This window comes from Talpa occidentalis, unplaced genomic scaffold (genome assembly GCF_014898055.3).
Source record: "Talpa occidentalis isolate TD23 unplaced genomic scaffold, MPIMG_talOcc4v2.1 talOcc4.5, whole genome shotgun sequence".
In the NCBI taxonomy this organism is placed as follows: Eukaryota; Metazoa; Chordata; class Mammalia; order Eulipotyphla; family Talpidae; genus Talpa; species Talpa occidentalis.
The window spans coordinates 39965624-39981783 of NW_023604861.1; the positions used below are offsets into that span (position 1 = coordinate 39965624).

Sequence of the window (16160 nt, forward strand, 5' to 3'; positions counted from 1 at the left end):
GCATTTCGAACATTTGGCTATAGAAATCTTAGTTGTTTTACATGTTACATCAAATTAGGAAAATTCAAAGAGAATAGTGTTTAAGCTGTTGTTTCAGATTTCAGTTTACTGGCAGAAATGTAAAAATCAGCTAAAAAGCAGTCACCTTAGTTTTGAAATGTAGTTACACTTCCCTTATATTTCCACTGTAATGATCTCTATTTTTAAATATCTGAAAAGTCAGAAACTAGCATAACATCAGTACCCAGTAATGCTTGGATGATTAGTGTCGTTAGGAGGGTAATTGTGTTTAGTAGTAGTGAGGGTCTGATATTCATAAGCAGTGGTTAATTTTTCCAACACTACAGTTTTTTCATTTTTTCATATATGTGCTGCTGCTTCTTTGCTGGTTTCCTCTTATCTGTTTCATAGGATCCCTTGTGATAGTGTGGCTAGAGAAAATTAGTGATGCTTATAATGGGAACATCCCATCTTCTTTTCTTTCACATTATAGTGTAGTCATCCCAACATATTCTCAAAAGACTGCCTCATCTCTGTACCCTCATCAACCTATTTCCCATGTCTATATATTTTCTTAATATAGTTGTACTTTAAAACTCTTCTGATATTTTCCAAAATTTCAAGTATATTGCACATACAGAAAAAGGCAAATATCAGAGATGTACAGCTTATTGGATTTTCACAGATTAATCACATTTAATTCATTTAATTAAGAAATTAAGAAATATGGGGCCTCTCTGGTAGCGCAGGGGGTTAAGCACCACACTGTGAAGCAATTCACAGCCTCTGCATCACAAGTTCAATCCCCGGCAGGCCAGAGAGCAACCCACATGGTGAAGCAGACCTCTCCTGTCTCACCTGCTGCTCCCCTCAGCAGTTTATTCAGTCAGTCTGCCTGTTTTGTTCCCCAGTCTGTCTCTGGTGAATCCTGTCACCCCCCGCATCTCTGACCTGTACACCAGCTCTTGTATGCATAAAATGAAATAAATCTTTTTTTTTTTTAAATGGGCCTCCCTGGTGGCACAAGGGGTTAAGACGCAACCTATGAAGCTATCCGCAGCCACTGCAACATGAGTTCGATCCCCGGCCAGGGATACATGGCGCAGCAGACCTCTCCTGACTCGCCTGCTGCTCCCCTCAGCAGTGTATTTTAGTTGATCTGCCTGTTCTGTTCCCCACTCTGTCTCTGGTGAATCCTCTCACCCTCTGCACCTCTGTCCTGTACCCCAGTTCTTGTATGCATAAATAAATAAATCTTTTTAAAAAAATCAAGAAATAGAATGTTAACAGCTCCTCTGCATTACTGAATTTTATTTTCCTTTGTCTTGCTTGTGTGCATTTTATCTCCTTTCTTAAGAACTAAGTCTTTTGTATTTTTCCTTTCTGTTCTTCTTTCATGAATACATGAAATCTTTTTAAGTACCTTGATAAAAGTGCTTCATAAATACTTGCTATGTTAGCTTTTTAGAATATCATTACTACTACTGAAGAGTAACTTAAACTTCTTAAAATATTGTTTTCCTTCTGCCCCCTCCCTTTAAAATTTCATGTGTGTTTTTTTTTAACCATTGAGTACATGTTCATTTGGAAATGGTTGACTTTTTTTTTCCAGTGTGTAAATTCAAGGCTCACAAAAGATGTGCAGTGAGGGCAACCAATAACTGCAAATGGACCACTCTGGCCTCTGTCGGGAAGGACATCATAGAGGATGAGGATGGAGTAAGCCCTCTTCTGTCTCTGCTCTCGTTCCAGCATCTCTTCTGTCCTACTTTCTGTTCTTGTGGCTAATCATAGTAGAGCTAAGTGGGAGTGTACATTATTAGGATTAATATTATGAAGAAGGTTTCAGTTAATTATGAATATTCATTTTTAGTCAACCCTTCATAACTTTCTTCAGCTCTTAAATTTTGCAGGACATGTGAGTTGGGATGAGGTGTTGTGCTGCTGGGCTGGTGTTCTAACAAGAGCCCTTATCTGACAAATGAAGACATCCCTTTGCATGCTTTTCCCCTCAGCTATATTACAAGTCCTGAAGGGCAGGGATTTAGTCTGACTTAATCTGTCCATCCCTGCAGTGCTCATGGCATAACAGATGCTCAATAAATGTGGCATAAATGAGTGGATGCCGTGAATGATGCATGGTATTGAATTCACAGAGAAAGAAATAATGATGTGTCTCCCCTGGGATGGGAATGATGTCCTCCGTATGTTTTATGTGACTGCCCTTTCTTCCTGCTGCACAGGTAGCCATGCCTCACCAGTGGCTTGAGGGCAACTTGCCCGTGAGCGCCAAATGTGCTGTCTGTGACAAAACATGTGGCAGTGTTCTCCGTCTGCAAGACTGGAAATGCCTTTGGTGTAAAACAATGGTAAGACTTAATAATTATTTTCCTTTCTTGCCTCTTTTTGTAACTCTTTCATCTATTTGATTTAGAGGCAACAAAAGAATGTATGGCGCCTGCGTGCACACACACCCACTGTAATGTTCATCTTTTTTGAAGGTGTATTCCTTCCAGTCTAGTTCCTTTTTCAAATGCCCTTTGCTTGTATTATTTGCTCTTGTAGCTCTTCTTTGTCTAAGAACCTCTTTCCCACAGTTTCATTGTTTCTCATTAAGCTTTTTCCACACTTGGTGGTTTGCTCTTTGTACACAGAAAACATGTGTGTGTTCTTTGCACACTTCTCTGGTGCATCACCAAATTTTGGTTGACATGCAGAATGTAATTTTACTATCACCCTGAGTGTTTTCTCTGACAGACAGAACACCAAGTTCAGTAGGCCATGCCCTAATATAATTTAAGTTATATAAATGTAAGTTATATAAATAAATATTTTAAAACATCTTTTCATGTGAAAGCAAGCAGTGAGATGCTCATGAAGTATTTCATGACCCCTCTGGCAAGGAGTGGTCCCAACTATGCTGGGCTGCATGACATTATTAGCACAGGAATCAGAGGGTGGACTCAGTCCCATCAGGGGGTGGTGTGGGGCTAAATAATAAGGTGAGGAGCAATAACTATGAGTGGTCCTCTGTACATGGGCTGTCCAACATCCACAGTAATTGCCTTGCATTGGGGCTGATTTTTATGAATTTTTTTTTTATGAGTCTTGAAAGTCAACTCCCCCTCTTCCCCACCAAAGTGGAAAATACATTGCTTTAATAATATGATATAGACGGGCAAGTGTAAGAAATGAATGATATGTTGATTCCTTAATCAATGAAATTAATCTCATAGGGTATAGAATAAAATAGGGGTTACTGTGTTTTAGAAGCCAGGTAGGTAATCTATGTTTCTTTTAATTAATTAATTAATTTATTTATTAATTAATTTATTTATTTTTGTGGGACCCTTACCGGTGGCCAGGTTTCGAACTGGCACTGCAGAGGCCGCGGGCAGCCTCGCAACCCAGCACTCAACCACTGCGCCACCAGGGGAGGCCCTGTTTCTTTTCTTTATTTTATATATTTTTTACATCATTTTTCATTTTTGCACAATGTATGCATTTTCATCTTGGCTATAGTCCTCATACAATTCCCAACCCCCTTGTTTTGATCCTACTCTCATCTCCTCCCCTGTAGTGTATCTCTGGTTTATAGTTGCTTATTGATTTTGATTTTTTACTTTATTATAATTAGTCTTTTTCCTGGTCCCTTATTTAAGTTTTCTAAATTCCTGCTATGAGTGAGACCATCCAGTATTTTTCTTTTTCTTTCTGGCTTATTTCTCTGAGCATGATCCCTTCCAGCTCCATCCATGTTGCTGAAAATTGCATGAGTTTTTCATTTTGATAGCTGAGTAATATTCCATTGTGTTTCTTAAAAAAAATCAAGCATGATTCACTTTGTCCTGATGCTTTTGTTGTTCTTCATAAGTTCCCTTTTCTGCTAGCCATAGGTGATTTAATATATAGCCTTCTAGGTTTCCCTTTTTGGAGTTTAATGTAACTCCAATCCCTGGAGTCCCCCACCTTTTGTCATTCCTTATTTTAAAAGTATGCACCTATAAACAAGATTTTAAGTCTTCATCCCACCTAAAATTTCTTTTGGGGGGAGATAATCACTGATGTATATATTTACTGTTATTTTTATTATTCTGTAAATTTATTGAAGTCTATTTCCCCAATTCTAGGACTTCATTTGTCTTTTCTTATTTTTTAACAGTGGAATATCTAGTGTGTAAAAATAGTCATCTAGGGCCTCCCCGGTGGCGCAGCGGTTGAGCGCTGGGCTGTGAAGCTGCCTGCAGCCTCTGCAGCACCAGTTCGATCTCCGGCTGCTGGTGAGGGTCCCACATGGCGCACAGCCCTCTACTTCTGTGCCCGCTGCTCCCCTCAGCAGTCTGTTCCCTCAGTCTGCCTGTTCTATTCCCTGCTCTGGCTCTGGTGAATTCTCTTACCCTCCTGCGCTTCTGACTGTACCCAGTGCTTATATAAATAAATCTGAAAAAAAATAAATAAAAATCAGGTTTTCTCCACTTTTTTCTTTTTTTTTTTTCTTCAAAGATTTATTTATTTATTTATTTATTTATTTATTTATTTATTTATACAAGCACTGGGTACAGTCAGAAGCACGGGAGCGTGAGAGAATTCACCAGAGCCAGAGCAGGGAGCAGAGCAGGCAGAAGGACCGAAGTACACTACTGAGGGGAGCAGCAGGCGGCAGGAGAGGTCTGCGCGCTATGCGGGACCCCCCTCCAATGGCTGGGGAGCAGCCGGGGATCGAACTGGTGCTCAGAGGCTGTAGGCAGCTTCGCAACCCAGCGCTCAACCGCTGCGCCACCGGGGCGGCCCAGGTTTTCTCCATTTTTAGAAAAAAAATAGTCATCTAATTGAAACCAAAACAAACCAAAACAAACCACAGTTCCACAACCCAAAGGAGTAAATGCCTATTTTTTCTAGCTGTTATATAGTCTCTAGATGTAGCTCTATCTTTTCTGTGAAGATACAATTTTATCTTATGCTTTTTTAAATTAAAATTGTCTTAAATATTTTTCTGTTCTATGATTTTCATACTTTTAAAAAGCCTTTTTCAGTTGTGCATGCTCATTTTTCTAAAATCCATTTGAATTGTTATTCTAATTCCTAATAGGAAACTGTCCAAAATTAGATTATCAGCAGAACAAGAATCACTATTCAATTTTAGTTTTCTCAAAAGTTTTGATAAGTATGCGTTTAATTAACATACCAATTTTCCTGGACAGCCACATGCTAAAGAATAAAACTAGATCATCATCTGACACCTTACACAAAAATTAACTCAAAATGTACTAGACATGTAGCTAAGACCCGAAAGTATTAAGTACATTGATGAAAAAATAGGCCAAATTATTCCATGACATTGGCTTCAGGGATGTCTTTGGAGGCTCCACTACAAAGTCAAGTAAACAAAAGCAAAATAAACGACTACCAGCAAATATGTGGATACCATGCCTCTGACAAAGGACTGATATCCAAAATATGTAAAGAACTCATGCAGCTCAACAAAAAGAAAACAACGAACCAAATAAAAAATGTTGAGCAGTAGAGCTAAGTAGACAGTTCTCCAAAGAAAGCATGTAGATAGGTATATGAAAAAATGTTCATTATCACTTACCATCAGGAAAATGCAAATCAAAACTATGAAATACCATGTCATACCTATGAGAAAAGCCAATATTAAAAAGACAAGAAACAGGTTTTGGTGAGGACGCAGAGAAAAAGTAACCTTTGGAGACTAGTCAGCTCCTATGGAAAACAGTATGCATGGAGGTTTCTCAAAATTTTAAAAATAGATCTGACATAGGACCCAACAATTCCATTCCCAAAGGATACAAAAACCCTACCTGGAAGGAATACAGGCACTTCTGTGTTCACTGTAGCCTGTTTACAATCACCAAGTTATGGAGATAACTTCAGGGCCAAAGGACATAGGAATGGATTAGAAAAATGTGATCTACACAATGGCATACTACTTAGCTGTAAAAAAATGATGAACTCTTACATTTGGACAACATGGATGAAACTGGAAAGAGTAATGCTAAAGGAAATGAGTCAGGAGGACAAAGATTAAGTACTGGATGGCTTCACTTACACATGGAATAAAGAGAAACAAAAAAGGGTCATGCAAAACCAAATCAATAACAAATCCTTGACATCTGACTATAAAACTGAGGCAACCAGAAGAGTAGAGTGGCAGGGTGTGGGAGAGGGAGGGAGAAGGCCAAGGGAACATAGTGGAGGGTTATTGGGACTTGGGTAGTGGGCTTTATATGAAAACATACAGTTGAAATGATTTGACTCTGTAACCTCTAAAACAAATATCATGTTGTAAACCAATATTACTAAATTAAATTTATCATATTAAAAGTAAATTCCAGTTTTCTAAAAGGTTAATGAAATAAGACCATGTTAAATAAGTGTTTAATAAAGTGGCTACTTTACTGATTAAAACATTTAAAGACTCTCTAGCTGAGAAAATAAGCTTGGATGTATTTTAACTATAATAACATGAAAATTATAACTACATATATTACTATACTTACACAAAAATGTTAAAAAAGATATACGAATACAAAGTATCGCTATAGAGTGGACAAATTCAGATTTATTTTCATTAAGTTCTGTAAGAATTATAAAAGATGGATGTCACCCGTTTTTTTCCCGACAGTATTATTGATATATGCTAGTTAGCTTCCCGCCTCCTCTCTCTCTTCTTCAGATTGTCTCTTCCTCTTTCTTCCCTCTGTCTGCATTCCTTTCACTTCTTTCCTCTCTCCTTGCCATTGCCAGGTATTTGTTGATTATATACTACTTGCCTGAGATAAACATGAAATAGGCTGCATAAACCAAGTCAAATTCCCATCTCCAAAATGATTAAACCATTCCTTGGACATGAACTATTGTGTCATTAAAGTAGTTTATGAATTACTGAACATCTTGTGATGCAGTTAATAGCCAGTGATGACTTCCTTCGGTATAATTTGTAATAAAACACAGGTTTATTTTTATTATTCTTTTTTTAAGATTTATTTATTTATATGAGAACTGGAGTACAGGCCAGAGGTGTGGGGTGGGGGGTAAGAGGATTCACAAGAGACAGTGGGGAACAGAACAGCCAGACTGACTGAAATACACTGCTGAGGGGAACAGTGGGCGAGACAGGAGAAGTCTGCTGCACCATGTGGGAATCTCCCTGGCTGGCCGGAGATGGAACTCACGCTGCAGAGGCCGCGGACAGCCTCACAGCGTTGCACTTAACCCCTTGTGCCACCAGGGAGGCCATATTTTTATGAATGTTGATAATTCATTTGCTTACTTTTAGGTACATACTGCCTGCAAAGATTTGTACCATCCTGTATGTCCACTTGGCCAGTGTAAAGTGTCTATCATACCTCCAATTGCACTAAACAGCACCGATTCTGATGGTATGTAATGGTAGTGTAAGTATGTATATTTCTAGTGTATTTATTGTTAACTTGTATGTTTTTTTTCCTAGAAGAAATAGAGCTGTAGTTGCTTTTCTGATCAGCCTTCATATGATAATTCCATTGAAATCACTGAATAAACCTTTACCTTTTACATAAATCTTTTAAAACTGGTTTAACATTGCTACTGACATATTGTATGAGACTTTTAGATCTGACAGTTAAGCATATACAATAAGATCATTATCTGTACTGAAATCCAAATTTAATCTTTGTGACTATTGTTTTCTTCCATAATTGATACTGCCCATTAACATAGCTCTTATTGAAATTTGTTTTTCTTAAGTTTCATCGCAAGAATTTACATACTTATAAATTCATTCACTTTTCTAGAATCCTCAACTTTGTTAAGAGCTAAGGAATCTTTTATAACACGCCTTTTGGATTGCATAGTAATAGCTTCCTTCTAAGCAATCATATTACTAAAGGATTTTTCTCTAACACTGTTATTAATGTATGCTTTTCAAACTTTTTATATAAATTATGTTGGTAATATCATAGCTATCAGGATATAAGCCTCGAAAGAAGTGAATTTTTTTAAACTTGCATTATTAACAACCCCCCAAATCCTGATATATCAAATTTCTGTTGTTTTTTAATAAATTTTAAAATACTTTCTCAAGCCTTACTAAGGAGAAGTTAAAATATTTTATAATACCGATTATGAACATGAATTCTTTAAGAAGTGAGAACAGATAGATTGTGATTGGTTTTTCTTACAGTTAAGTATTATTAAGGCACATGACATGTATTAAATTGTCATTGACTAACATTTTTATCAATTTAAAAATCATTCTATGATTTTTAATTGTAGGACATACATAAAAAGTTAAGTTCTATATTATTTGCACATAAATAAACATTAATTTGAGAGACTAAATGATAACATTGTTAAAGTAATGAACAAGTTTCTCTATTCTTATGAACTTGTCTTCTTTTTTCTAATTTTTGTTAATAGTTTAAGAGAGAGAACTGTAAATATTGATCTTACCTTTTTTTTTTTTTTTCAGGTTTCTGTAGAGCAACATTTTCATTCTGTGTTAGTCCTCTATTGGTTTTTGTCAATTCTAAGAGTGGAGATAATCAGGGAGTAAAGTTCCTCCGGCGATTCAAACAGTTACTAAATCCAGCTCAGGTGTTTGACTTAATGAATGGAGGTCCTCATTTAGGGTAATTTATTTTTGATAAGTCTCATTTGAATAATGTGTAGCGCTGAGCATGAAATATGTCTGGCGTTTCATCTAGACATTTCTGTGTTATTTTCCCACTCCTTCCTTCTTTTATGTTTAATTATAAGTTTCAACACAACATCTTTGATTTCTATCATTGTTGTGCTAGAAATTCCAAAATTTGTTTAGAAAATGTTCTATCTAGAATATATCCCACGCTGAACAATACTCACAGTATGCTTAGGTCTAACGAAGATAATCTTTTGTATACAAAGTTACTTTAGAAAATGGTTTGCATGGAAGATTGGTTGTCACTTTAGGACATATGGCACAGGATGAGAAAAGATTGCTCAGAATTCAAGTGCGTTGGGACAATGAGAAGTCTTGAGGGCTATGCCAAAGAAACTCCCTTAATAAAGGTGAATCAAGGTACAGTCCAAGGACAGCCTCGTATTTATTTAGAATCAAGAGGAAGATAAGAAGTCAAAGAAGCAAGAAGACATGCAGGGAATGTGTTAATGTGTGGGGGATCAGGGAGAATCAGGGGAGGCCTCAGGTTTATAGCTGATTGATCTAAGCCTAGTATCTATTGGTGTTTTCAGCAAGTGTATATATAGTTCCTCATACTAGGACTTTTGCCAGGAAAGGTTCCTTGTCTCAAACTTTCCCTGTTCGTACTCTGTTTGAAGGGCACAGAAAAGTGAAGGCAAAGACGCAGAATAATCCAAGCTCCTACAACTAGTATTGATTTATATATAATGCAGATAATCAACTATGAGCAAAAAACATAGTACCATCGTGGGTTTTAAGGCTAATTCCTCAAGGATGTCAGATTCAGTTCACATAAATGACAAAGAAATCCTTTTATTAGTTGTTTCAGCTTTCTGGAGGATGTCTTATAGCTAAAAATCTAGGAAGGGTGGGAATTAAACAGTATTTTCAATGAGGGAACTATACCTTGAGGCACTTTTAATACATATATAGTGTATATTTATGATTTTTCTTGAAGACATCACATTGTGAATGTACAAGGTATATTCAGGAGGTGGAATGTGTCAAAAGTTGAGGTGAAGGAAGATAGAAGTAGGAGGACTGAAGAGAAGGGAATTAGAAGTACTTGTTTGGTGCTAACACTCATTCATGCTCCCAATTCTGTTTTTTCTTCCTCCTGTTGGCAAGATTTGGTGGGTGTCATTTAAGAACTGCCTGGAGTTCTACACAATAGCATCTGTGTCCTAGATTCCTGACCCTTGGTTTGTAATAAGTCATTCTTATGGAAATAGCATATCATTGTAATAGGAAGAGAAAAATCACTATTATCATTATATTATATCACTTACTTTTTGATCTTATTTGGGTTCTGCTTTTTTTTCTTTTCATTTCTCACTTTCTTTTCCTCCTAATTTTTTTCTTCCTAATTTTATCACCATCTCTACTTAAAATAAATTGACTTCATTCTTAGTATTAAGGATTTTCTTGAGTTGTAAATTTTACTCCAATTAACTTTGTAGTGTAATTAATAATCAGGTAAGTGTTTTTATGTTTAATCTGAACAGAAGTACCAATAAATATAGAAAAACAAAGAATTGGGGAAAGTGATTTTTATTTATTTATGCTAAAATAAAATACTTCTTACTTTCTTTCAGTTTAAGATTATTCCAGAAGTTTGACAATTTCCGGATTCTTGTTTGTGGAGGAGATGGAAGTGTAGGTTGGGTTTTGTCAGAAATTGATAAACTCAACTTGAATAAACAGGCAAGTGCTAATTCCTTTAATGCATATTAACATTCATGCATACTAACCTGCTGACAGAGAAGTACAGAAATGTGAGTCCCTGCTTAACCTCCTGAGCTCTCCTTGCTCTGCTCTCTTTCAGTGTCAGCTGGGAGTCTTGCCCTTAGGGACAGGCAATGACCTTGCTCGGGTTCTTGGCTGGGGAGGTTCCTATGATGATGACACCCAACTTCCTCAGATACTAGAGAAGTTGGAACGAGCCAGCACCAAGATGTTGGACAGGTAAACAAATTCTCTTCTAAAACTAGATTGAAAAGTTATGCTGAAGTCATTTTTTGATCATTTAAAATTTGCTGACTATAATTATGCCCAAGAGGGCAGAAGTTTCCTGTTTTGTCCACAGTTTCACACCTGAGGTCTAGAACAGAGCCTAACTCAAAGTAGACACTCAGATATGTTTTGTTCATTTAAAGGTGAATTGTAAAAGAAAAAAATAGCCAGAAAAAACTAGTTCAGCAAACCCATTATTTTGAAGACAGAATTCTGTGTTGGATTTGAATTACTTTTAATTATGTTCAGGTCAGAAAGGTTAAACAGTTAATTGTGATGGGGTGAGGGCACTGATGAGTATTATATATATGTATTGTATATGAGTATAATATATATGTATATATATATATGGTTCCATCTTCTTGTAATTTCATTAAAACTAAGAAAGACATATAAACTTTAGATTTGTTAAAATAGCTCTTATTAATTATGCACATTAGGAAATAATTGAATCAAAGAACTGAATACTAAACAATGATAATCCTTTCCCATGGAGAGGAAAGTATGTGGAAGACAAGTTCATATGAAGGAACTCACCGCTTTGTTAATGGTATCCTCCATCACATCTCTTAGCTGCTTTCTCTTTAAATACCACCTCCCCCATATAAAGAAATCACATTGTGTGCACCATGATTATCAGAGAGGAGGTGTTCAGAATTGGGGTAGAGGAAACAATGGGGTACAGAACAGGCAGTAAGCAGCAACACCCCTCCCCCCTACCTCTACCCCCACCTCTACTCTCCATGAGTAGAAAACAAATGTCAAAATATCATTATAAACTTGAGCTAGCATGAATCAAAACAACTTTGATAGAATTAGCCATCTGTGGAACTCTTCCCGAAAAAAAAGAAAATCTCATCAGGGAGCCACCAATCTAAAATGTAATTACTCTAAGATGAGCTCTAACCTAATTAATTGTAACCTTGCCTGTCATAAGGTAATGTTGTAATGGTTGAGTCTCTTGCTGACAGAATATTTTAAAAGAGAGCTTGCCTGTAGAGCATTTGTCTGTGTTTATCCAAAACTGTTTATGAGAGGGATAGCCCCAGTAATTTGGGTGCATAAAGTACATTCAGTCTCCAGTATATAAAAAATCCTGGAGCTGATTTCTGAGCCAATAGCCCAATTCTGTGCTTACCAGAAATTACTTTTTGTTGCAAATTTAAATACCACTGTGACTGCATCCAAGGAAATGCTGCTAGATATTTCCTCTCCCCTTGATGTGTGCTTTTCCCTTGTGTCTGAGAAAAATTAACTTTCCAGGTGGCTAACAGAGAAACAGTGCCCCGATGGTAAAATTCCTTGGTACAGACTTGCAAAACACACCAGAAAAAAAAATCAAAAGGGATTTAAAAACCCAGCACCAATATTAGAAACATAAGAATACTTTGCTCTTATATTTTCTTTACTAAATTAAGAATATTGTTTGTAAAGAAGAAAAGGCTAAACACTGCTGCTTAATAATACTCCATATTGTATAAGCTTTTCATAGAAATCTATTTCATCCTCAAAACACCATTGTGAGGTGGCTAAGAAAAGCATCTTTATGACTTTTACAAAGATGGAAATTGAGACTTGTAGAGATGAGGGGGCTAAGGATGATGAATATTTTTTGCCTGCCTGCCACTTCTAGTGCTTTTCCTGATAAAGTTTTAGCTCATTTAATCAGCATTCCATACCAGAGATAGCTAGTGTTAACCATCTCCATCTTATAGGTAAAATAAGGTTCATGACATTTTATGTTATCTTTGCCACATAGCTAATAAGTAGTAGAAATGGCATTCTAAGATGCACTCCAGGATCTATTCCCAGGACTTCCCCTCCCACACACCCCCTTTTTTTTTTTTAAAGATTTATTTATTTATACAGCACTGGGTACAGAACAGGGGACAGAACCAGAGCAGGGGACAGAACAGAGCCAGAGCAGGGGACAGAACAGGCAGAGGTACCGAAGTACACTGCTGAGGGGAGCAGCGGGCGGCAGGAGAGGTCTGCGTGCCATGTGGGACCCTCCTCCGGTGGCCGGGGAGCAGTCAGAGATCGAACCGGCCCTGCAGAGGCTGCGGGCAGCTTCGCAACCCAGCGCTCAACCGCTGCGCCACCTGGGAGGCCCCATTCCCCTCCCCTTTAATGTATGCGTGCACCCTTGGTCTCTAAATCAGCCTAGTAGGTGCCACCTGCCTGGAGCTGTACTTTGTCTTCATTCTCCAGTTCCAGCCAAGAGAGGTAATACAGCAGGAGAGGTACAGGGAATTTAGGACACTTGGGTACATTTCTTTTCTGTTTCATTGTACTTCGACAGAGAAGATTTGCAGCTATGAGGAAGCTGACTTTCATGTTTCCAATTGTGATTTGTCCCATTTATACGTTTGTAGAGTTTATTTTATTTGTTGTTGTATCTATTTCCTACACTAGAATATAAGCTCAATTAGGGAAGTTTTATTCCACCATTGTATTTCCAGACCCTGGAATACTGTCTGTCATTTTGAGAAGTACAGAAAATATTTGTTGGATGAATGAATGGCTTTTTGTATTCAAATGTATATTTCTTTATATTATTTTCAAGTCAAGAGTTGAGTAGCAGCTCTAAATAATTATTCTGTTTATACATCCTTATATCTAACCTGTCTTTTGAAGGACTTTCTGAGATTTTGGATTTTTATGCAAAGACTTACTCATTAATCTGAATGATACTTTAGGTTTTGTTTAAATACTGATGATAATCTTGGGATTTTCCTCTAGGTTCTGGCTTCAGCTATGATAAGCTTTTCTTAAAATTCGTATGTTACAGTACAGCTTTTATAATGCTTTGTGTCTTTGCAAAATTTTTATTTCACAAGTCATTACTGATAACAGTAAGACCCCCACCCAACTGTTCTTTCCAGATTTAAAAATTATTATTTTAGAGAGAAGACTGGACTTACTGGAGCTACTTTTTGCTAAAATCAAATCATTCAACATTTGCTTTAAAGTTAACTATTTACCACTCACTGAAATAAATTTTCTCCTATTACTATTTCTATTAATAGTTTCTCCTTAATCTCATGATTACTACTTTCTTTCTTAATTTAAGAAAAGATAGCTAGCTAATTTTCATTTTACGTATGTGTAAGCAGACTCAGCAAGACATGGGGAATGATTTATTTCTCCTAGGTAGTATGCATTTATTTAATCTAGAACATTGTTTTCAAACTTTGGGTTGTGACCCATTAGTAATTTGTATAACCTAGTTGATAAATTGCAATGAGCATTATTTAAAAAGTGAAACATGAAAGTCAAAATGCCTTGCACCTCATGAAAAAGGGGAACTATTGTTACCTATGTGTGTTTCTTCCCATGGAACATGCCCCCAAAAAGTGTGGAAGTCACTAAACAGAGATGGTAAGATGTGCAAATCATAAATTAGGAATTTGTTGTTGTAGATTAACAAAATTTAATCTCTACATTTGCATTTGGTTATTTTAGATACAATAGGTCACAGTTCATAAATATATGTGCATACGTGTGTGTGAGATGAGAACCAAGATTTTTTTCCCTGCAGGTGGAGTATAATGACTTATGAACTCAAATTGCCACCAAAGGCTTCTCTACTTCCAGAGCCTCCAGAAGCATCTGAAGAATTTTATGTAAGACTTTAACCCTTTACCTACTTATTATTTGAAAATTGGGTGCATGTTTTGAAAAACTGAGAAAATGTCCTCTTAAAATGGTAGATATGGAGGCTTACCTTTGTTATTATTTGGGTTATGGTCTCATTGACTACTTCCAGCACTCTCCCCCAGGAAAAAAGAGGCCTTATGATTGAGGATAAAGTCCTTCTGTGACTAGCCACAGTGGGATGTGAGTGCAGCTGTGTCATTCACCATTGTGGGCTTCTGATCCTTCATCTGTCAACTGAGGCTACACTGTTGTGAGGATTAAATGAGGTCTTGAAGGGGCGTAAAGCAACAAGCATTCCATTCCCTTCTCCACTCCTCATGGTTTTCCCTGAACCAACCAACCTGCCAGCTTCCTCTTGCTAATGGGACTCCAAGAAGGCCAGGGAGCAGTTTCCTGTTAACATTTATGCATCTGCTTTGGTCACAATCACCTGTCTGAATATTAGGTATTAGCCCTACCCCTTTAAACAGTCCCAAACACATTTATGCTCATGGCCAGAATATTCTACCATCGCTGTGTTCCTGTTGGCCTGCTCTGTTGTGGGTACATCCAAACAGGTCTCTAGGTTAAGCCAGGTTGATCAAGATAAAACAAAGGAAAAAAAGATTGTTTCATTCCATCCCTGCTACAGACCGTTAATAGCTAATTTTTAGATGTCTGTCTTTAAAGAGTCAGCATTCTGATTAGACCTCAAAGCACTGATGATTTAAAACAGAGCCTAATTTTCAAAGGATTATTTTCTGACTCATTAAGACCATTTGATCTATGATAGCTTATTTTTGCCTCTAGGAAAATTCATCTGTTTATTTTACAGTTGAAACCTTTGTTATGTCATTAAGAAAGTTAAGATCTTGTCAAAATTAAGAAAAGGAATGATAACTAAAAACAGGGGCTGTTCCTTAAAGAAGCTAATTGTGTTTTAAAAAATATTCTCTGATATAAAAGTGGCAAAAACTGCTTGTAAAAAATTGGAAAAACAAAATCATATGAAAAAGAAATAAAAATCTTATAATTCTGCCACCCAGAAATAATCGCTATTGAAAATTAGTTCATTTATTTTAAACAACATCTTTTATTTATCATTTTATTCAACTATAAACATAATCAATGTCTTTGTAGGAGCCAATCTCTTTTCTAATAGTATTTTTGTAAGTGCTATTAATTTTTCTACTTATTTCAGAGATGTATATTTCCCAGTACATAAACAAAGATAATTCATTTTTACCACCTATAGAGTCACTAAATATGAGGTTCAATTGTAACTACATGAAAGAAACCCCCTTTTTTGATGCAGTGCTTTGAATAAAATGTTCTTCCTTGGGTTTCTTCTTAAAACATCTCATATTGAAAGGATAACATGGCCTTAGTCACAGGATAAACCGACAGACAAGGGATGATCTGCAATGTTACTGGTATTTACAGAGCATAGTTTACAAGAAGAGAGGGCTCTCAGCCTCTTGAGTGGTTTCTATAGAGGAGATTGTGCCTAAACTGGGTTTTTAGCTTAAAAAAAGAGAAGTAAGAATTAACCAGTTGTTGGAAATCAACAATGAGCAAACAGGAATATAGAAAAAAAGAAAAAGAGGTATAGGACTCCTTTAGCATTTTGATTGTTTTATTATTTGAAAGAAATATTTATTTACATGCTTACATGATGATTCAGCATTTTTGGAAACCTTTTATAATATTCATAGAGAAAAGTGCATGTATCATATACACATCGCCTGGTAAGCTTCCACAAAATAAGCAAATCCTGAAATCAACACCCAGATGACAAGGTGGCATTACCAGCAGCCCAGGAGCC

At 36.6% G+C, this 16160-nt stretch overlaps 1 protein-coding gene across 8 annotated transcripts in view; it reads left to right on the forward strand.

The window, feature by feature from the left end:
• Window positions 1-16160, forward strand: part of DGKH (diacylglycerol kinase eta) — a 154169-nt gene that overhangs the window by 81835 nt on the left and 56174 nt on the right. For all 8 annotated transcript variants that reach the window (XR_005128304.2, XR_005128303.2, XM_037526941.1 and 5 more), the window contains 7 exons: window positions 1613-1719; window positions 2244-2369; window positions 7301-7403; window positions 8474-8633; window positions 10279-10387; window positions 10509-10648; window positions 14238-14322. Coding sequence is in view for 6 of the 8 variants with exons in the window: in XM_037526941.1 (XP_037382838.1) it covers window positions 1613-1719; window positions 2244-2369; window positions 7301-7403; window positions 8474-8633; window positions 10279-10387; window positions 10509-10648; window positions 14238-14322 (830 nt within the window). In the remaining 2 variants the exon portion in view is untranslated. The remainder of the gene's footprint in view (window positions 1-1612; window positions 1720-2243; window positions 2370-7300; window positions 7404-8473; window positions 8634-10278; window positions 10388-10508; window positions 10649-14237; window positions 14323-16160) is intronic.